The sequence below is a fragment of the Nasonia vitripennis genome, chromosome 3 (assembly GCF_009193385.2).
Source record: "Nasonia vitripennis strain AsymCx chromosome 3, Nvit_psr_1.1, whole genome shotgun sequence".
Lineage (NCBI taxonomy): Eukaryota > Metazoa > Arthropoda > Insecta > Hymenoptera > Pteromalidae > Nasonia > Nasonia vitripennis.
This window is the reverse complement of record NC_045759.1, coordinates 16,900,666-16,924,356: the sequence shown is the minus strand read 5'-3', so window position 1 is coordinate 16,924,356 and position 23,691 is coordinate 16,900,666. Positions and strand designations below refer to the sequence as shown.

General features: G+C 41.6%; 1 protein-coding gene across 11 annotated transcripts in view; it reads right to left on the bottom strand.

Annotated features, from left to right (window-relative positions):
* Nucleotides 1-333: 333 nt before the first annotated feature.
* Nucleotides 334-23,691, bottom strand: part of LOC100122600 (neutral ceramidase) — a 64,228-nt gene continuing 40,870 nt past the window's right edge. For 6 of the 11 annotated variants that reach the window (XM_032598659.1, XM_008218402.4, XM_008218403.4 and 3 more), the window contains 8 exons: nucleotides 9,307-9,429; nucleotides 5,932-6,126; nucleotides 3,748-3,984; nucleotides 3,504-3,599; nucleotides 3,246-3,416; nucleotides 1,979-2,094; nucleotides 1,723-1,891; nucleotides 628-1,626 (listed from right to left, as the gene is read on the bottom strand). In XM_032598659.1, the coding sequence (XP_032454550.1) occupies nucleotides 1,600-1,626; nucleotides 1,723-1,891; nucleotides 1,979-2,094; nucleotides 3,246-3,416; nucleotides 3,504-3,599; nucleotides 3,748-3,984; nucleotides 5,932-6,126; nucleotides 9,307-9,429 (1,134 nt within the window). In that variant the 3' untranslated portion in view covers nucleotides 628-1,599. Of the gene's footprint in view, nucleotides 1,627-1,722; nucleotides 1,892-1,978; nucleotides 2,095-3,245; nucleotides 3,417-3,503; nucleotides 3,600-3,747; nucleotides 3,985-5,931; nucleotides 6,127-9,306; nucleotides 9,430-23,691 lie in introns of all 11 variants that reach the window. The other 5 variants (XR_004344792.1, XR_004227221.2, XR_513102.4 and 2 more) reach the window with 5 other exon arrangements.

The window sequence follows — 23,691 nt, the reverse complement described above, 5'->3', positions numbered from 1 at the left end:
ATTTGATGTTGTAACCTATTGCCGTACTGTCATTCAAATAATGAAACCTTGTTGTGATGCCGTTAGTTCCCAGCATGCGTGATTACTTTGTAATGACGAGTGAAACCCGTGCAAATAAGTGACGAGAGCAACAGTTAAATATTTCTTCTTTCGTAACGAAAACAACTGGTACCTACGTTGCTATCTATTCTGAACTCAAACATTTTTAAATCGTATGGTATTTCAACTGATTTTCAGTGGATATTTTACAAAAATTGCATTTTCAATTTTTTTGTTCATAAATATATTTCCATGTGAAGAGTGAATACAAAATAATACACATTACGCAAATAATATGCTGTAAATAGTTTTTTTAATTTCCAGTAATACATTTTTTACTTATATTCATACATCTCAAGTTTTTCTATAGTTATACTCTTAAACGTTAAGAATTATACTTATGTAGATTACAATCAAACAGTTATTTGTTATCAACATAAATTGAGCTCATAAAAAGCCATAGCACTTAATACATAACTAGAATTATTTTTGGTTAACCGTAATTCTTCAATACACAATTAATTATTTGAGAACATAGAAAAAAATATTTACCCTGCAAATAGAATCGTACAGTAAGTCAACACCTTGTAAATAATTATAATGTGGTTTGCTATTACCTTGACATACTTCTATATACATGTATATATATTTTTTTAATACAAATAATCATTGGGTTATACAAAAATAAAGATTTTACAATGGTCTGCATTTTGGGAGTAAATTTTGTCATAATGCCTCACTATTTATTTCATGCATGCAAAAATTAATATGACAATGAAATAATATATTATATTTAGATATAAAATAAGCGAGTTTTCGGATTTTTACGTAAATTATAGTCAACTATTCTATAATATAAGTCAGCGAAAGTCAATTACAAAATATATAAGATCACTAAACATAAATTTAATTTTAATTTATTCAGTCAGATTTCAAGTATGAAATACTGGAAATAGTCCACTGAAAAGTATTGGTGCATATCCAAAGTTAAGGAAATATATCCCCATACAGCTTTTTATTTGATAAAAAAATTAATAGATTTATTTTGATTTATCTAAACGTTTACCTTGTACACTAATGCTAAAAATAAATGCAAATAAATCTCAATGCTTTCAAGAAAGATTTTTGTATTCTACGAAAAATATTTGAAAAATCTTACTTGATTCTTTGAAGTCTGACTGATATAGACTTCGAAAATCCTGTAAATTCGTTTTCTAACAAACTATGGATCGTGTCCCATGCAAATAAAATTCTAAAATGGCAAGAATTAACTTCCGTACTTTCATCCAGTGATTACTTCCCCTCAACTAAAATACTATACTACGTGCCTAGGGACAAAAAACCATATCTCGTGAAAATGTGGACGTGGCAAACACGAGATATGGGCTGTTCAAATTTTCTCCCGTGTTGCGTATATAATTTTTCCTCGCACCAGCACAAAAAATACACATTTCTCTCCAGGCGCTCGGTAGGTAAATTGTACTTACCGTGCAGGTCTGATGAAAAATCATTCTCGTTCTATAAATTCAATCACAATAGCGGAAGCATGAGTAGATGCACTTAGTAGTTCAAATTTGGGGTTTTGACCTAAAAATAGTAAAATATGTTGGTATGATAAAATGTTTGTATATAATGAATGATAAAAAACAAACATAAACTCCTTGTTTCATCGCCTGTAGCTACCTGAAAATGGTTGGTAACACCTTGATAGGGATAAACTCCACCAAGAATATAGCGGTAGTAACCATTGTGTCGAATTCGGTACTCTCCTGGTATGACATTTTCTGGAACTTCCCATGAGGTAATCACTTGACTTGAGCCAAGAATGCTAGACGTCCTTTCCCAAATAAATCTGAGAATAATCATCAGAATTATGCACACCTTTTATAAATAACGAAGCATTTCAAAAATTCAACTTATTTCTAAACAGCCGACTTACTTAGTTTCCCAGTCTGCATCTGTAGCAACAGGAGTCCAAGTTTCGTCTTCTTCCAAACGTTCAACTGTCAAATATGTACTTCCAGTCATAAAATTATTTCTTGGATGTCCCGAAATCTATAACCAAATGACAAGTACATTCATATATTAAAGAATGCTATTATTCTTCGTTCATTTCATTGAACAAACAAGTTTTTATTATTTCCCAAGCCCATGTTAACCCAAATATCCTTTTCCATCAATATTTCGATATTATTCGCCGCCGGAACGTTATTCATGTAGAATAAATATGAGAAAATTAAATTTTCGGTCGGCCAAAACCGTTGGAAAGATAATAGATAAAGTACGATGCACCTACGGCGCATTATCGGGTGTAAATACAGCGTACATATACATATTCGCTATAACGTTACTGCGTCGTGCATCAACGAGATAGGGCATAGAAACAGTGTCGTTGGCGCGAAGAGAATAATCGATCGATGCTCCGCACGGCTTATGGTCCGCCTATCATGACTCGAATTTGAATTTTCATCATACTCAGCTTTAAAAAAATTGAAAATTTCAATGACCAATTGCAAACGATTAGTATCCTTCTCAAAACGATTACTTTTACGAAATCAAGAACCGAGAAGAATCCGATAACCCGACACGAACCAGGTGCGAGTCGTTTTATAAACGAAGTCGTCCGTGCTCGCGCGATAATACGGACCGCTTGTACAAACACATCGCGCGTATGTACCTCATCTGCAGCAACAGCAGCACTGGCCCTGTCCGTACATAATATTTTTCGACGTCCGGCAGGCAGCTGCGCGAATATAATCCGTCGGTATAATCCCGGTGCAAATTTACAGGAACCGGGCTCAATCTTACGGAGTGCATCGCGCTCGATGGCTTGTGAAAACGGAAAATGAGATTATACATGCGCGCGCGCGGGCAATTTCATTTACTCGCCTGGGCTCTATAGCTCGCAACGTTGCACAAGTCTGCTCTCTCTCTCTCTCTCTCTCTCTCTCTCTCTCTCTCTCTCTTTCTCTCTCTCTAGGCAAGCGCGTGTGCAACTTGCCCAAACGAGGGCGTTTTTACGTAAAAACCTTATACAATCGGTCTTATTACGCCGCCGCAAGCGCGAAGGCATTTATATACTTTGCGTATGCGTATCTGTAGCCGGGCATCTCGGCGCAAGCTCTATATTATATGTGCAGTTTTACAAATTCACATGCTATTTCTGACGAAAAAAAAACGAAATTACTGAAAGAAATACAACTTACAAATCTGGCGGTAACAACGTCTCCAGGACGAGCGGTTCGCATCGGTTGCTTAACACAGTCGCCAAATTCTCTGCCCCACTTTGGCGCATCGTAAATCACAGGCGGCACCAAGCTGATCAACTTCTCCTTTGATAGATCCGGGGGATTTGGTCCTGGCTCGACAGTTTCGTCCTAAAAACGAGAACATCAGGTCTCAGCGGATTTTATTGGGGTATTCGCGAGGCATGACTAAGTTTACGATGAGTATCGGACACTTACGAGCACTGCGTGCTTGGCAAGCTCGGCGTACTGTTTGAGGTAAATGGTAAGGGTGTGCGGTCCGAAAATCGTTGATGCTCCTTCGTACCTCTGGAGCTGTCGCGAAAAAATATTTTACTTAGAAGCGAAATTTAATGCTTATAATATGTATCTCTTATTATTTTCGAAAGATCAAATTTTAAAATAATCCACGAAAGATTGTAGAAACTTCAGAAAATATATAACATAAAAATAAAAAAAGTACTTGATACTCCTCGGGTGTGGCAACGTAATCGCTGTAAGTGTTGCAGAGGCCAGCCAGAATAACGTTCGCATTCTCAAAGGATTTGTCCGCCTCAACGATGGCCGTTTTCACAGTGTCCCTCAGTCTCCTGCCAGACATGGTCGTAAATTCACCGGGCACGCCGGCAATGGCCACATTTCCGATGAGCGCCAAATGCGTCGAGACGATCTTCGGCTGCCACTGGTACGGTAGCTTCATCTGCGAAGCACATTATTTTTATGCTACAGTCATGCTACTACAACTAACTTTCGCAGCCGGTTAATGAGTCGTATTTTCCGCTCTGCAGCTGACTGGCAAAGTTTATGGATCGGTAACAGCAAAACGATCGCCGCTACGATATTATTGTTATAAAAATCCGTCGTGAATAATAGACGGCCATTTTGAGGACGCGCGAGATGCTGCTTTTGCCGAATTAAAAGTCTCTCCCCGATGATTTAGCGTTGCGCGGCTGAAGAAATACTCCGAGGATTAAATTATTAAAGATTAACTGCAATTATAACTTCCGCGGTGTGTAATAAAATATAAATTGATACTGTTCCTCACCGGTAATTACGAAAAGTGAGAGTACGTATACTAGTTATTAATTGTGTTTAGCAACTCCCCGACAACGACGTGAATTATTTTGAAAAATGTATCCTATGTTCAAGTCAACAATTTGATACGGATAATAGATCCAACGTTATTGGTTAATCGACAATTATAATCGCGGAATCCCAACAGTCTACGAGATGGAAAAACTACTCGACTACTGCCGTGAGTCTTAAAAACGCAATCTGCAAGATGCTATTTGCACGCGCTGTCCTAGAAAATCGGAAAAATAGGCCGGAGTAGAGAAAAACGCCTATCACCACACGACGCGCGTACACGTCAAGCATAGTTCAAGCCAAGAAACTCAATACTTAATTTTCAAAGGAAACTAATGAGTCCATTATTCGTCCATTACTGACACAAAAGCGCGAGGGCGATCTCCAAGTCTTACTCACGCGCGTGTAGGCTATTTCGCAAAGCGCAATATTCCTTCATTCCTTGCAAATCTACCTTGTTCCACAGCTGAGCGAATATAGTATACATATAGCTTGAACTACGTCCCCCTCTCTCTCTCTCTCTCTCTCTCTCTCTCTCTCTCTCTCTCTCTCTCTCTCTCTCTCATAAGGTTTATTTCGAGCCGTGCGAAACACACAGTCACGAGATAATTAACAATCTCACCCTCTCGCGGCAATCGGCGGCGGCTGCGGCGATTTCGTATCTCTGTTGCACGCCAACTCGAAACACGCGCGCAGTCATTATACGAACGGACTCGTCGTCGTCGGAGTCCACGTTGTTATGGCATTATCTGCGGACGTTTGCAGCTACTCCCTCTAGCTAGAATATGCCTTTCGCGAGCGCGTTTACACAGGTCCCGGACAATTAGCAGTTCTCTAATATTCTCCTTGTACATATGTGTATGCGAGTGACTGTGTGTGTGTGTGGGTGTGTGTTGCGTGTTGTGTGTCCATCGGGAGTCAACTCGACGATAGGCTCTGCCACGCAGATATTACAGCGCTTTCCGAGAAGTCGTTACTGCCATTTATTTATACGGATTATTCTTTTCAATTAAAGCTTTGTTGACTTGAATGGCGAACGTTTGAAAGATTTATGTGCGTTTAATTCATTTTGTAATTATAAGCGTTTATCCGATAACGTGTGCAATTTATTGCTGACATGAAAATTATTTTAAATTATATTAGTGAAATTTAATTAAACGTACATTGCTCATTAAGATTTTGAACGCAGATACAGATATGGTTTAAATTATTGATGAAATTTAATTTGCAAATTTCCGTTAAGAAACTTCCCTTTGCCAAGAATTAATAAACGCGGACGATAGATCAGCGAAACCCACCCCCAAAAGTTATAGTCACGAATACGCAGCTCTCAGCATTTCCTTCCCGCTTATAACACAGCCCGATCATTCACTAAAACTCGTCGACAATAATACGTTCAAAACGTTCAGCCGTAACTGCATCTTAGCGCGCATCGGTAACGATGTCTATCCATCATCTCCCTTCATTATTACCCCTTAAAATTCACCAATGTCGCTTCTATACAAGGCTGCATCAGCAGTCGTTTTTTGTTAGGTCTCTGGTGACGAATGAAGACACTCACCCGCCCCGTGGCTAGCAGAATTGGCTTGGCGCCATGGCAGCGGACATCCTCGTCGGTCGGCTTGGCCAAGAAATTGCGCACCGTGTTCCAGAAGGGATTTGACGTGGTCGTGCCCTGCTCGAAAGCGAACGAGCCTGGGCCGTCAGTCGTACCAGCTGCGAAGCTGTAGCCCATTGCTGGCAGACAGCCGTGCACCTAAAAGAAAAAAAAATTATGGAAATTGAGAATTTTTTCTTCAAAGTTTTGTACTCTTTTATCTAGGAGCCTTGCCTAACGTTATGATGAATTGAAGATATCTTAAATCTGATTTGATTAAATTTCACTAGTTTAACTCTATTGATATATATGAAGATTATATTTCGGTATTTCTCGCCGACGGTATAATTTTCATCTAAAAAGTATTTTTATAGCACAGTGTGGCTAAAATCCACTATTAAGTCACGCCTATCTGTGACTAAAGTAGTCCTTTTTTGCACCGTGTTTATCACACTCGCTACGCTCGTGCGCTAACCTCACGGTGCAAATAAGGACTACTTTAGTCACGAATAGGCGAGACTTGCGGATTTTAGCAGTCTGTGCTATAATAGTATATTGTGTACCAAGGGCGTAAAGTGGGCTTTTTTAGGCCTCGTCTGCGGCTCGTAAACGCCCTCGCCTTCGGCTCGGGCTAACTCGCCTTGACTCGTACTGCAAAATCCACGAGGCCAAAAAGCCCATTTAGCCCTTGGTGCACACCATATTTTATGTAACGCGCGGACGTATTTTCGCGTTTTTTCGTACGTGTTAAGAGGGACTGATGTGACTATTTTTTGACACGGCAACCGTGCTCTTGTCTTGTTCAAACATTATATAAAATAAATAAATAATGAAAATTTATCAAAATCAACTTTTTTTTTAAATTACAAAAAAAATTTTGCGGGCAATAAAGACTTTTTAGCGGGCAATAAAGGCCATTATTGCCCGCTGTTTGAATATGCGGGCAATAAAGGTTTTTATTGCCCGCTAAAATAACTTTTTTGCCCGCCGGTCAAAAAAGAGTCACTTTAGTCCCTATTAATAGGTACGAAAAACGCGAAAATCGTTCGCGTGTTACATAAAATTTTATACGATACTCTTGACTTAAATGGTTCTTTTTTACACGGCGCAGTTAGCAGCCGAGCGTAGCGAGGGCGCTAAGCGCCGTGTAAAAAAGAACCATTTAAGTCACACGTATCGTAATGTACTATTTATTAACAACGTTTTGATTCGAAAGCTATACCGTATCAACGTGATGCGAAAATGACATCAGTTTTTTACGCTCTGCAAAGGAACAGTGGCTTTCAATTTCAAGATTGGGGCGCAGCGCCACGCCGAACCCACACGTGCTATTTACACGAAAATGCTTTAAGCAATATAATACTTCTCACTCGGTCTAGACCGACAGCTAGAGTACCGTGTTTTGATGAAGAAAAATAGAAAAGAATCAATAACAGGCATTTTCGTTAAAAAAAAATAGTTTCAACTTTCCTCATCTAAAAGAATTCTCTAGAATCTCACGAATTCTTAAAGCGGATACGTTACTTTGCAAATCAGACGCGTAATTGGATATCTCACATCCGAGCAACCACTAGAAATGGGAATGAACAATTAGAACGAAAAGTCTAATCAGTAGAAAATGCATTGTGAATCGAGACTGTTCCTTTTTCAAACGGAAACGCCGAGCGATTGAAAGTTAGGCAAGGATCCTTGGATACTGGGTGAAAACGAATGAAGGGAGAGCGTGGAATCGATCGAGAGAGCCATTCAGGGGCAGAGATCATAACGGTAATGAATCATTCAGGATTGATTCGAAATTCGCAATGAATAATCGCGAGGGAGACAATGCAACGCTGTGAAAATCGATGTTTATCTTAATTATTATACTGTGGGTAGAATTGGTTCGGAATAACTGTCGATTGCTATGTACATTCCTGACGAGAACGAAGCGTCGATTGCAGGAACGGTCAGTTCTATTAGATTCTTTCATCAAGTGGATGAATTCAATTAAGGTTCGAAAAAATGTGATCCGATGTAGTGATAAAGTAGCGAAACGAATACAAGGCTGCAGAGTGTAACAAACAGTTTGTGAGAAAAGAGTTCATAGTTTCTTATCTAACCATTGTCAATGCATAATCTTTTCAATCCAATCTTTCTACTTTATATTTTGGAAGCTTGGCAACGAGAGTCGTAAACATCATCATTGATGCTTTTCAAAGAAAAATACGCCTGGGCACAACAGCTTCCAATATCAAAACCCTTGTCATCGAGCGGACTGAACTTTCGTGAAAGCTGCTCAATTCGACGCGAAGGAACATTATGGGCTGTAAGTGCAACGTGAAAAGAATCGCAAGCACGCTGGGGAAGAAACCGTATCACAATAACACTGACGTATTTTTGACTCGAAGCTACTCTTTTGATGTCACCCACTAAATACGCAGTGCATCATCAAAAGCCAATCGATCATCCCTCCATCAAATGCACGCGGGGGGCAAGTTAAGTACAAAAGCCGTGGAAAAAGTTTTTGATTCCCCGTGGATTATTCTCCTTTCAGTCAACAAAAGTATCCGTGACTTTGTCATTACGATAGGACTCGTATGAGATCGATTAGCACGTAGATAACAGTGAATGAGGTACATAGATATCCGGAAGCATTAAAAGTGATCGGTTTTTATAGAAGGAGCAATGATTGCTTTTACAAAACTCCAACGAAGATTTTATTTAATAAACGCTCCGCACTTCCTTGCGGCGAATAAAAGATAGCCAAATTGAATTCAATCGTAGGCGAAGCTCCTTTTTGCAAAATCATCCAATACAATTCCAGATACGAAAGCACGTTCCATTCAGAGCAGTACTTCTGCACCCATAATTTCGTTTTACAATGATCTCTCTCGGAGGGCCTGGCGCACGCGCGAGCGAGGATGGGAAAAACATATCTCTTTAGAATCTGCTGCAGCTCTCTTTCTCTCTCCCTACATAACCAGAGACAGCTGGCGCGAGCTCGAGAGAAAGAAAGACAATCGATAAGGTCGGCGTCGTCGCGCTCCTTGCGCCGAGCTGCGTTTCTCACTCTAATCTGATTTTCAACAATAGCCGGAATTGCAAAGGTCGACCTTGTCTCGATCGACAAGGATTTCGTCAGAATGGCAGCTCTTGCGCCGCGCTGCGATCGGACAGATACAGAGGCGTATTAAATTTGAAATAAACTGCGCTTGGAATTGGACGATAAATAAGGATGGCGAATAACATATAAGGCGGAGGGGAAATTAGGTTATTCGGGATAAGTTTTTGAGAGAATCAATGGGAGTTTAGAGTGGAAGGAGTGTACATTTGTGTATATGAGTGCTTGAAAACAATTACCTCCTCGACCTTCTGGGTAGTCGCGTTGTAGAAGGTAGCACTCTGTTTTGGCATGTCGACGAAGCGGTGAACGATGCGTACGGGTCCTTTCACCTCGGTAACCGAACCGCTACCCCATAATTTCTGGAAAATAAAATTTGAGATTCTCGTATTAGCAGGGCTATGATGATACAAAATTTAAAGTTAAGTAATAGGTACAAATTTTAAATTCAAAGGAATTTATCATGTGAAAATATATTTAAACGCATTACACTTTTAACCTGTATTTAAATCGCACACATGGAAGGTTAATCCATTTCAAGCGATAGAATAAAAAAAAGTGCAAGCGAAGATCGAAATAGCCAGACATTAGGGTTCTCGTAATGCATCCTAATTTTATCAGCGCCGCACTGGAATAGTAAATTAGCCTACTTACGCCTAGGGTATAGCGTCGGGGGAGACAACGCTGGATCATATTCCAGCTAATTAGGAGCACACAGCTTAATCCCTCACGGTAGACGCAGCACTTATACAAGCCAACCCCCGTATGCGCACATCCACACAAGGATACAGTAATTACAATTGGATTTCATCGCAACTTTCAATGCCTATACAAAGCCGTCATGGATTTTCATGTCGGTACAGGATAAAATCAGGCTGCTGTAGCTATACAGGCGACTATACGTGGAGTTCACTCAGTCAAAATGAGGAGAACTCCTCTCCTGGCTTATATGTGCTACACTGTTTGCGCTTAGGTTGCGTTTTCCTTTTTTTGCATTTTCTTTATTTCGAAATAGCGCTTCACCTTATGAATATATGAATGAGGCGAATGAATAGATGCATGCCGGGATTTATTTATTTGGTCCTGGGGATTTTTCTCCTCCTTTCTTCATCCGCTTCGCGCTGTATGTGCGCCAGCTCGAAGAGATGGATTATTTTTTCATCAACGGGGAGTGCATATCCGCGCAGTAGCTCTGCTATTCTAATTTAACACACCCTCCTCTTCGGCGCTAGATCATATACGCGTATCAAATATTCATTCGTGTATACATTTGATGGATCTATGCGTGTTGCAGGGAAATAGGTCGTTTCGATCGCGGATCTGTGTAATGAGAATCTTTGTTATACTCCTGAAGCCCTAGGATTACGATATCGGTTGTTCTTGTTTTGCTTCAAGGGAACGTGTACAACGCGCAAAACAAGCCTGAGTACGAAACCCTTTTAAAATAATAGAACGACGGATTAAAAAATAAATGTTAAATTAAATTTTCTTTCATTTCAATTCCCCAAAGTAAATAGCACCTCTGACGTGTATTTATTCATTCAAATATCATACCATTATCTTACATACAGACATGCGCCCAAACCTGGCAGAAGGCGAAGCTGCGGCTCCGAGCAAAGCCGAATTATGACTTTGCTTTACGGCAAAATCACGAGCGTAACAGAGAGCAACTTATGTGTATGCATAGGTATTCTCTGGATGGCAAGAGGCTCAGCGAAAGTGACGGAAGGCGCGCGCGCGCTTGCCATTATATGAGGCTCTCTGTACGTGCACTTGCTCACAGGTATACGACCATGAGGATGTGTGCGAGTGCGCGGAGTTGCATAGGCGCGTGCGCTCCCGATGTAATCGAGTAAGAGATTTAACGGGACTGTGCACATCGCCACCTACTGGCCTCCTGCGGCACAGTTTATTACTGTGCTGTTGATGTTTGATGCATGTTTTAGACTTAGTTGTTTTCGGTTGAATTAAGCGAATGCTAACTATACATATGGAGTAATAAAATCAAACTAATCCGCTTTGGTTATTACAATCATTAAGTTCACGCGACCCAGATTCCTCGCGAATAACGAAACATCCCAACGTACTCATCTTACACAAAAATTTCTCAGAAGGCCTCAATACCTCATCCTTTCGCTTCAATCGTTGCTCCAGTAACACACTGCTGTAGCGCTGTGCAAAAAATCCTCCCGCGCGTTACGAGTCACGCGGGGCATGTATACCATAGCGATGCAACCGCTGAGATGTTTAACGACACGACGCATTCTCTCTCTCTCTCTCTCAGCCGAGTGTACTCCAGCTTTATGGTTATACGCGCGCAGCAACGTGCGAACGCGCGTAAATCCATCCGAGGCTTTCGCGGGCGGCTAGGCTTTTGCAACTAGGCTCTCCCTTATTTATGCGTGAAATCAAACGCACTGCGTCTTATTTTTTAATAACGACGAGATTGCGTTATAGAGTCGCGAGTACGTACGCTCGCGCCGTGGAAATCTCTTTATATTCATTGGATGTTGTGGATGGCTTCTTTTGCCAATGGGTGTATCTGGGTATACTGCATAGTGTGTGGGATATTGCGTGTATTTTTACTACAGGTAACGCAGCGTTTGGCTTGAATTTTGATGGAGCTTATGAATCTGGAACGCGTGAGGATTAATGAAGTAAAAGGATTATATATTGAACTTCATGCCCCTATCTTGACATTAGGCAACGCGCGGTGCACAGGGCGGTTTTGGACGATATTGGATAATTAAACATGGTTACTGCAGGGACATACAAATGAAAATCTTTATAGCATATTACAGACAGTATTTGCGAGAGAAGAAAACAAGAATCCTTTTAGGAGGAGGATTTGCAAGATTGATGGTAGTGCCAGGGTTTGTAGGATAAGCTGCTTGTAAATAAAGCTGTAAATGTAAATCGTTGCATGTGTGGATTGAGCTCATCTTGACCGATCATTTTATTATTATTCTCTACTACGATACAATATTATTTCACTTTATGTTTATACGGTTTCAAATAATTATCAATACTGGGTTTCAACGCTAGTATCTACTTTAGAATTGGTTTTCATTATTAAATCAAGTTGAATCTGTACGTCAGTTACAATTGTAATATCAAACCGTACACTAATTACTTCCAATAGGCATTGATGGATGAATCTAACTCTGACGTGATACATCATTCCACCAAATATCATAAACAGCTGTCATCCCTGTCACAAATAATTAGAACCGTACATGAACAAAATCACTACAATTAAATACCATCAAAGTGTGCTCATATCTTTTTACGTAAAAGCACGTCGCATCATCGACTGCCAGCTATATCCACGCCACTGTCAGTTACGCGAAACTTTCTCACCTATATGCACAACGCAGCGCTTCCTCTTTCCACCTTCTTGTGCACATATGTTTAAGGAGGGACAAAACGCACGTACACGGAAAAAGCGTTTTGCAAGCGCAAAACGACGCGCGACGCCGGACTTCGCAGCACTTGCTCGCCGGGCAGCAATATACGATGCGAATGGCAATTCAAGCTGGCGCTCTTTTCTTTCTCTACATACATATATATATATATATATACACACCTCTTTTCTACTTTACTTCGTAATATCGAGTCGCGGAAACGTGGAATGACGGCAGTGTGCTCGGTATACGACACGTGATTTCCTTGCGTCATAGCCCCTCGTATTAGTGCGTATGTGGGAATTACTTTTATTTCCTGGGATTATATGGTTTTAAGTTTATACGCCTGACTATTGTCTGTTATGATGACAGTCGTGCGTCCGCCTTCTGCGCAAGATACAGCTTTTAAAGGTGTTTTTTTAACAGTCCGTTATATAGTGCTGTGATTTAGCTTGAATACGTTTTGCAAAGGATTGAGAAAGAGAGTGTAATTATATTTTTCGTTTTCTGCTTCTAGGCTTCTATAGAGTTTATTTTATTTTGATTGCAATTGCTACCGAACGAAATTTGCAATTCAAATAATACTTGACTACACTATAATACAACAATGCATCACCTATACTCCCGCATCCTTACGTAATATCGAAGGAAAGCGATCACTTGTTATCCCAGCATCTCCTCGTCGATAATCGAAAATATCCCGCGAAATATTGTGCAATTAGCTCTGCACGAAGGGACGTTACATCTATTTCAATATTCGAGAAAGATAAACAAAGAGGGCGAACGAGTAGGACTCGCTGCCGCCTCCGTATAATGTAACTGCGCCGATCACGTAACCGGCTCGACTCGAAGCGAACCTTCTCATGGCCAAACCTCACCTGCATCTCTCCACGGGATAGAGACTCACACGTACAAATAGATCCGCGAGTTTGCCCTCGGCACGTTGAATCAATCGGCCGCTGAGATCCATTTTTTAAGGTCTCGCAAACAGCAGCTATACGAGCCTGAGTATACAGGCGCACGATTTTACTGATAAGTGGGAGAAATGAATTTTGCTGAAAGCTCGTGTCTTCGTGCTACCACAACTGCAACTGAATGCATTGAAATTATCGGATAACATGTGTACTGGCATTAATTAGGTATGAATGTTTCCTCGAATATAATTGCGACGCGATATTGAACAGGATTTTTTATACAGATTAATGATGGCAATTTTTTAACTTGAATATCGTTATTCAATAATTTTAGCATCTTTTTTCAGATGAAAACTTTTGCAGTAACTAACTGGCGTAATAAAAAATGTTGATGAATTCAAAGCTGTGTGTAGTGTAAACGCTAAGTGAAACTTTTTACTCTTTGCAATCCGAATACGTTAAAACTGTATTCCATTAAAAACTTCTCGTGCGTATACATTATGCGCTATTTAGATCTTCGACGCTATATTCAGATGTAAACCAAAAGTCGCTTTTGACAAGAATAAAACTTTTTTCTTGGAATCCACAATAATATCGAACGATATAATACTTTTTCAATCGGTCTAGAACTGTTCCATTCTATACGGATAATCAGGCTTGACACTGCTGCAACTCCTCACGCTCCCGTGCATACAGCCGCATAGTCAGAGTTATAGAAATAGGTCACAACGAGTTAGCAAAACGACTGGGAAGTTTCCTGTAAATCATTCTGCATACTCCGTATGCTCCGATACCTCGATACCCAAGTCAAATGCTCAGTAGTTCGGTAAACATCAAATCCCTATATGCGCAGCAGCTCACCCAGAAGCGCGCAAACCTTCTCCTCTTCCACGCGATATACATACACACACACACACACACATACATACAACGGCGCCGTGCCCATCGATCGCACACTGCATCAGCCTCCGACGCTGTGTACATACTCCATAACTCTGATAAGTCGCGTATACGGCAGTGTATCGATGAGGCGAGAAAAAATGGTAGAAAAAAATTGCCAATCGAAAGAAGAGCATATGCCATACAGCTCGTGCGCAACACACACGCGATCATATAGGCGGTATTTTGGGATAATCGCGATCTCGTAGATCTTGTTTCTAGTGCCGCTCGTGTTCGCGAGGCTCTTCGCCGAGGTGTACACACGTTTGTTACGTCTATACATATAGCTATACTTATATAGCGGGCGAAAGTGAAATGCGCAGCGCATTCCGTTAATCCTCCACGTGCGCTGCGCGTTGTGTATCGCAGTTTGGACACGTGTCTGCTCGCGATGCTCGTTTTTCTTCCGCGACTTTGCATATGTATGTCCGCGAGTTATGCGCTACCGGAGACTTGTTTCGTTTAGTTTTAGTATACACAGTTGGATATGTACTTGATTGAAAATTGAGTGAAACGTCATCTTTCGCTGGCTTTATGTAGGTAGATTACGGGTTAGGTTAGAGAACTAACTCGCTGATGCGAGTATATATTTTCGGTCAATCGACGCGATTTTGTTCGGTCAAACGAGGATCGTTTTATACTCCGCCACTTTGGATACGTCGGAGAAATTTGATTTGAGCCTGGAGTGGTCATTGAATACAAATCGTTTTTCTTTTTGCTTTGAAGGTATTATAAAAACGGTGATGTATAACGTTAATTGTTTTGTATTGTCAAATGAAAAATAAACGTAGATAATGAAAAAGTGTTTGGTTTGACAATATCCGATATGAAATTTTCAAGCAAAACCTAATAGGATACACCTCAACGCTTATATACTTTGTAATCCCCCGGCAATAAAACGGTCTCGAGAAGCTTCTCTCAACGAGTGAATATTTCATAAACATCACAACTCCCTCGCGCTCGCGCGTTTTCCATCCGACCAATAAAAATAGCCCCTCCTTGCACCGCTAAGAAGTGTATTCCCTTGTAGCTCACCATCGCGTATTAGAGTCTCGTGAACCCTCGTCAAAAAAAAAAAAAAAATCGTGACGACGTGTACAGGTATACGTACATTTAATGTCTGATGAGAAAAAGCCTCTCGGCTAAGATAATTCCAGACAGACTTATAAGGCGACCATAATCGTCTGCCGAAAAAATGAAGTCGCGCGCTCGCGAGACCTTTTATCTGCGCCCCTATCGAGTCCTAATCGCGCTCTGGCTGCTGTATTCGCGACTTTGAAGCACAGCACACAGAGGCGATATAATTGTATATACTGGGAGCAAACGCTGGCGCGAGTTCACACGAGGGAGAGAGAACTTAGTCGCTGTGCACACATGCTTGGCTCGCAAGCCCTGTAGTGACAACGACGTGTCAGCGCATACGGGGCATCCGCGAACTTTGCATTCAATATCGAAATGGCTGGAAGTAATTGCCCAACTGTGGGTTTGGAGTTATCTAACTGAAGTTTCGAATCGATTGGAGCCAGTATCGCAAACATGATATAACTGCAACGGTTATTTTTTCGATGCATTTTAGTAACATTAGTTTCTATTTCGGTTATTCCAAAACTTTAAAGCTTTATCATCAAGTGCTTTATTCACCGTCAGCAAATCAAAGCGATCCATCCCATCGGTAAAGAATTGGATTAACAATTAATACAAACAACAGGCGTATATAGTATATTATATTCAACACACTTGTGCAACTCGGAGGTGTAGGTATGCACAGCTGCGGCGAATCCTGGAGCCAATTGCGATTCTGTCGATCGACGCAGAGAGCTCGAGCTCTACAGCGAACGGAAGCCTCTCGATTGACACAGAGAAGCCACGAGGACTGGCGGTGGTATAATTGGTCGAAGGACTACATAGCTCCACGCGCGCGTTGCATTACCTTATACACAATGCTTATATATATATACGACTGAAGCAATCATCTTTGGTACGGAATTGAATATAGACAGAATTTTTCAGCTGCCGGGTATTGAGGTGTAGGATAACGTCTTTGCGGACGCTGCTGTGTAACTAATTTCGGTTTTTGTGATGGACTTCGAATTAACGTGGAAACCGCGAAGGTGGCTGCGATTAGACACAAAAAGTTAATGGGGCCTTATATGGATGAAAATCTTTTTTGGTCCTGCAGTATAGCGAGATTTTATGAAAGAAACACTTAAAGTTTTTTACCGATAAATTAATCTATGACTGCCTTGATTGAAATGTACTTCGACGATGAACTCGAATGTCTATTTAATAAAATTTTCATGCGAGAGCATGCATTTTTAACGAATTTTACGTATTAATTAAACATCCACTTTTATATGAGAATACAGTGATTTTTATTAAAAAATAATTGCATTCAAACAAACGTTAAAATTTAATTTAATACTGAGCAGTAAATTCAAAATTGCTTGATCTCGAATTCAAATGTATACTCTAGTACTGCGCTAAAATAACCTCTTTAATTATCAACGTCAACGCTTTTACGATGAAAATTTTGGTACACTATGCACACGGTCGGAAGTGGGTGCAGAAAAGCAAAATACATAGTTAATAATTTCTTAATTCGCCCAACATGCGTGGGAATTTTATGTAATTTCACAAAGCGTTAGTAACTACGTAAACCGCATACAATTTAACCAAAATTTTGTATAATAACTCATTATTCACTCAGAAGAATGTATTCTTGCGATTAGCGGAACTTGTTATTCATGATGAATGTCCGCGATAGAAAGGAATCACTTTATCGTAAGCAGGCGTATCGCTTTAGGGAAGCAATAGCAATTTCGAGCAATGCTCCAGTGAAAATTACTCAAAATAAAACTCACTCTATTCTGCACTCTAAACACGTGCAACCTTATAAAAATCGATCGTAACCGACGCCAGCCAGGATTCTCGCGACCTCCTCTAATGAAAGCAAGAGACGAGCGAATGCTCCTCTTCTTTTTTCATAAAAGGAGCATACTCGATCGACGCGGGAGCCGAGATGTGCTCCTCGTTTCACTCACCATACTTATCGTGCGAATGAACGATAGGCCGTGTTTTGTTTTTCGCTATTATTATTATTATTCTTTAACTCCCTAAGGAGTGAGTATATCTGTATATACGTGTGTTGTAGGATGGGTCGGGCCTCTCGAGAGCCTCAAGCGTTTCGTAATGTGGCGTGTGTGTGTATGTGTGAGAGTGCATTGATGGAACACGAGAGGCGGGCGGAGGAAGATGCCGAGGGGGCTCGGCGAAGTGAATGAGAGATTGATTGCTACTTCGGTGAGAACTTACTTAAAGATGTTCCGATGCTTTTGAGGCTCTATTAATTACCGGGAATGTGCACGTGTGCGAGGGATAAGATTTTTTTGCCGAGGGCGTTTTGTCGGCCGGAGGTATCGATTTTCGCTTGTGTGCGGCTGCGATGGTTGGCAAGGATATCATTACGAATCCTCTGATTTTCTAGTGTGTGTATTTTGTTTTATTCTTTAAATTTCTTTATGTATAAGTGATTGATGCGGATTTCTGAACGATTATATTCGAATTTTCTTAATGGAACAAAAATAACGATCGGAAGTTTGTGGATCACGAGGTCTGGTCAAGTTTGTCTGTGACTACTTGCACCAACAATGTACGTTTATGCTTAAATAATTGTACCGTTAAAAAAGTTCGTCTTTCAAAGACTCTTATAAAACTCCATGATATAATTTTATCAATTATTTCATGAATAATTAATAATTCCCGGATAATGAAAATCAATCCGGTCCACCACTAACCCACAGCCCTGTTTATAACTCAATTAAGAGTCAAACTGATACATTATACATTCTCTCAGATCATTAGCCTAAGAGAGCCCTCACACTCGAGAGGCGCGAACCGCCCACTCATCAGGCCTTCCATCTCTCGTCGTGATCACCGCGCAGCACATCAGTATAGGTATAGCACATAAATGTATACACATATAGCGGCTTCAATTAAAAAAGACCAGCGCTACCGTCGGCTTCCATCGCTCCGGATGATTTCACCTCGAATCAGGCTCAATTTTCTCCGGGAGGGGAAAGCGAGTTTTTCGGTCGACTGAGCGCACCGCGAAAACCTCGCCAAGGTCGCAGAGACTGCAACAACAACTCTCCCGGCGCACTGACGCAATTTTGCGCGCACGGCAGCAGCGGCGGCGGACGCTCGACTGACCCGAAAGTGATGCCGCCTCTCTTTCTCCCACAATGCTATCTCGCGAGAAAATCCAGGGCGCGCAATAATTATCATAATTATGATTGTTATTGCCGCATTCGGCTGCTGCGTGCGCGGGTGCGCTGTGTGCGTCTTTATCTTTTTCTCAATTTTTCAGCCGCGAGAGCCACATAGCTTTCTCTCCTCGCTCCATTCGGCCGTAAGAATAAGCGAGACGTATGTGTGTGTGCAGACTGTTCGTTGTGAATAACGTGCCGATCTTTTACGGAGCTTTGGCTGCACTTGCATAGTAGGTGCGAACATCTCGTGGAGTTCTATAATCGAGTCTCTGAGTGTATAGCTTTCATGAAGTTGCTGTTCCGTATGCGTAAATGATAAATGCATTCAGAGAAGTGTTTTGTGTGAATTTTCGCAAGCTTATCGAGTGTTACGATGATCGAATGTCACGAGTGTCGTCAAAATTGTCAGGTACATAAGGAAATCCTCTTTCTTCGACACAATCAACGCGACTCTCGTAAGCTCTTAAGACTTATGGATCTCATCGCCTTCGCACAAATAATTTTTATGAGAACGAATTTCTCTTCTTTTGAACTCGTCATCCCTTCTAATGCCGTAATGCAAGCTCTTAGTGGAGCATTTTTCAAAATTTCTATGGCGTATCTCGTCTGCTCTTCTAGAATTCCTTCATTTCTGGAAGAGTCGCGCAATCGATCACTTCCGCAGATCTCATTTTATTTACATTTGGAACTTCTGGGCGAATCATACTTTGTGACAGCAAGACTGATCGCACAAGCAGTCAGGGATCAATTCGTTATTTTTTATCCACCTTTGTTCCCTTTGTTCTGCGACTTCTCGGTGCCTTTGAACAGAGGGGGGACTTTCGTCACCTCTGAAGGCTACTCTCGACGAAATAGAAGCGACGTATCCTTTGATTCGATAAAACTGCGCTTAATCGCGGGATTAATCGTACTCTTATCCTAAGTGGAGTAAAAAATTTGAAGGTAAGCAAAGCTTGTACGCGACTGTATTTTTAGCAACTTTTGTTGCCAAAAAATTAAAATATGTAAAATTCTGTCCTTCTACCACAATTATAAGTCATCACTGACCCTAATAGACATCGCAAAACCTACGAACGTGCAGCTATGCGTACGAGCCACCGCAAGAGCAATCAAACCTTCAAAAAAACCATCCACTGACTCTCCAAGAACAAAGTGTCGCTGAGTAATCGCTCTTGTTGCAAATACTTCTCGCTAATGCAACTTGCGCCAATAAAAGACGGTAATTGCTCGGTCGAGCGTATAACATCTCGGCATCATCGTACGTTAGCTCATACGTGCATTCTTCCTAGGCCAGCCGCACAAAAAACCACTTGTTACCGCGCGGTCAAAGATCGTGCGACTCATGGAAGCGTGTCGGCCTGACTTTGCATGTCATGTGCGTGCCGCGCTATATATACGGCAACCGGGAATAACGAGAAAATGTAGGTGAGAAAGAGACGGGCGAGAAATGCGCTGTGAAGGTGTAATAAATTTCATTCGCCTTTACGAGCGCGCGTAAGTGAATGACAGGAAGACGAATTGTGCCGCGAGCTGCCTTTATCCAATGTGCGGCTTTGCGCCGGCGCTTGTTGTTTGCATACCCTGGGTTATTCTTCGCGCTCTTCCTCGGCGTGAAACGTCACTTTTTAAGATCGATATTCCGTACGGGATGAATGACCGCGGTTAATATTACGTAAACTTGTGTAAGTATCTTTTTTTTGTGGTGATACTGAGAACAAAAAGCAGTTTCATTTCGAACATTTATGTAAACACTTTTCATAAGGACGTCCACAAATAATACGCGATGTAAGCCTGAGAAAAGCTCAAAACTATTTTAATAATGTCAATCATTCAGTTTACGCGAGTTTGCTCCAGAACGTTTTCTTTCGACACCAGTACATACCTTACAGCGGAACAATGAATTAATACGCGCCATTACCCTACTTTTATAAAAAAAAAAGAGATTCACGGACAGAGGAGATGCCTTTTTCCATACTGCCAGAATTCCAGAAGCGAAAGCACGAGAAATATCGCAGGGGTCGCGGCAGGGACGTGCCGTGGAAAATAGTCTGCGTCGCAGAAAGAGCCGCCTATTGCGCATTATTATACGCGCGAGAGCGCGAAAATTCAAATTAAACGCTACGAGTTCGTATACGACAAAAGCTCTCCGGACATTTTTTCCGCCCGCTCTTTTATACAGCCTTTTGTTCGCGCCTCGATAAGCTCGCTTAATTAATTCTCTCTTTCTTTTCTCTTAGCCGCACCACGGTGCGACGAAGCAAAGCAGTGCGCGCGCGAAGTCGCGGCGGCGGCACTCTTTCGGCGCTTGATCGATCGCGAGGCAAACGTTCCTGACGGAAAAGCGTTGTGGCAAGTAATGGGGCACGTTTCAGCCTGAAAAGGCAGAATAGCAGAGCGGAGAAATTGATTTCACGACGAGCGCGAGCGACCTCAGTCTAAAGTATTAATCTCGGACGGTTGCACCCGTGATTATGACTTTATTATAGTCGCGGAGATGCTTTTAGTGAGGTATTGTATTAGAGCGCGTTAGCCTGTGATTGTATCTATTTTGCTATTTTTCCTACATCATTAGTCCACGTTTTCCACGTTTCTTTTTGGAGTATTGATAAGTTTCATACATAATAAATTATTCCTGGTACAAAAACGCGATGAAGAATCTATTTATAGAACGCATGTTTTCGGTCGATTTTGTCATGTGGGTCTCGAAGCCTTGGGTTTTGATGCCTAATTCTCGTTTGCTGCAATGACAGGTTTTATTGGGCATTGACATACTTTTGGAGCGTCGCTAGCTTTTTAATGCCAGATCGATGCTATGTCAATGACCTTCGATTTGTATCTCTTCAATAATAGAATCTTATGCGAGCAACTGCGGTAAAACATTCCTGATTAAATCATTCGGATAACTACGCCCAAAGCTAAATTCATGTACTTTCTTAAAGACATAATAATCATTGATCGATTTTACGAAGGTCAAAATAGCAACGCGCTCAGGTACTAAACATCATCACGAAGCCTACCAGACTCAGAAACGACCGTTAAAAATTAATTCGAACACGCAGTTCCCCGATAAATCGTCATGATTGTTTCCGCACCCCCCTCAGCCTGTCACAATCCAACAAAACCGTAAACTGTTACAACCATATCGCCCCTGAATTAACGTCCAGCTGCAAAGCTGCCCACATAGTGAGCACCCACGTACATTTGAAGCGCGTCAATCAGCTTGTCAGAGCGCAGAACAGCAAACATCTCGGCGTGTGAATCGTTCGTTAGGCGTGGCCGAGACTCGCGCTTATTTAGGCCATAGAGTAGCACGTATCCTCCGAGCAGTCATATAGAAACGAAGGCAATTATGCATCGATGCTTCGTGTGAGGAAGGTCTCGGATATCGGCACAGAGTTGTCTTAATGGTATATATACGCAATGCGCGACCGCGGACAGCTCGTATACACCATATAGAAGCTATAAACTCGACGTCTTCATCTTATGCGCATATTATGCTAAGACGCGCCTGAACGGACACCTGCGCGCTGTCGATGAATGAGCTGTAGTTAATCCTCAAGGTACGCGGAACGGATATTCATGCATAAGGCGTTTACGTAAACAGAGGGGGAGGTGCGTGTTTGAATTTAATGTATTTACCCAGCTATTAAATAGCTTAATTAGCACAGCTCGAGCTTCCAAAATTCCTGGAGAAATCCACATCCATTCCAGAGATCTAATGCGCACACAGGACGTCGCAGAAGCACATGTGTCGCTTCTCTCGCAACTGCGGCAGGCATCGAGAACATTACCTCCTCGTCGAGTCGTCGCAATGCATAATGCGAGCTATGAGAAAATCGCATGTAAACGAGGTTGCGTCTCCCGGCTTTCGCGATCTTCCGAGAAAACAAACCACACCCGCGCGAGACCTAACGTATTAAAATTTCGCAGCCTTCCCTCGTTATACGCGACAACACAGTCGACTCGCTGCGCAGATATACACATTCTGCAACGTCCGGTTGATTTTACGGCTAACGCGTTTTTGCGCCGCTATCGCTCGCGCGCCTCTTTTTTGGGTCCTAGCGCGTCGCACATTAGCAGCAATTTCGTCGCTTTACGGCGATATCGTATAGAAGCCGATAGCGCAAAAAAGTCATATATTGATCGATGTACTCAAGAGGGTGGACGAAAAAACAATCGTTTGCGCGCGACGCTTGCAGTAGGATGTATCAGGTTTATGGCTGAGTCATTATCGTGACACGAATAGGGTGGAAGGAAGTACGGGGGATGGCTGGTCGATGCATGAATTTCGTTTTCAAAATCTAGTCGCCGACAGGCCGGCACTTTTGCGGGAAAGTAAGTATGCGCGCCGGCGTCTTTCGGGTTATACACTCGACACGGGACTCGAGATTGCTGACACAATGGCCGGGAAAATAGGACGGCCGGAGTCCCACAAGCATCAAGACACCGAGAGATTAAAGATCGGGAGGTGAATTTCGTCGGCTACTTTGTGTCTGTGTGTGCGTATGCGTGTGTGTGTGTGCGAGAGTGTCGTGTTAGCCTTCTTTTACGAGAGGAATTTCACTTTAATATCTTACCGCGTGAATCATGGTCCGCTGGAAAAAATTGTCACTTCTTTCTTGTCTATATTGAAACGTAGCTTGCTTTATTTCGTTTGATTTTGCCGATTAAATTGACGCGTGCTGTATTTATTTCTCACGTATAATTTGCTCTGTTTTTCTTAATTGCTCTATGGCTTTAGACGTTTCTCACGTCAAGAGCATTGTAAATAATAACGAGATTCGATAAATGATAACAAAAATGATTCATAAAAGGGCAGTAAAAAATTGTTCTCAACAATAAAAAGTACCCATAATGAAGTAGACCGGACTTAGTCTCGTTAAGATTATAACGCAGTTTTCTATGTATACAGAACTCATTCAGTTTGCTCTAATACCGTATACAAGAACATTTCCCATGCAGGAGCTAAAATGTCACTGAATTAATCAAATCCCATCTCGTATGAAAACACGTTCTGATTTATCCGAGCCCCCTTTATTTTTCGGATACATGCATCATCCATCAGCACGACTGTTTGAAAATAATACATAACGCATCAA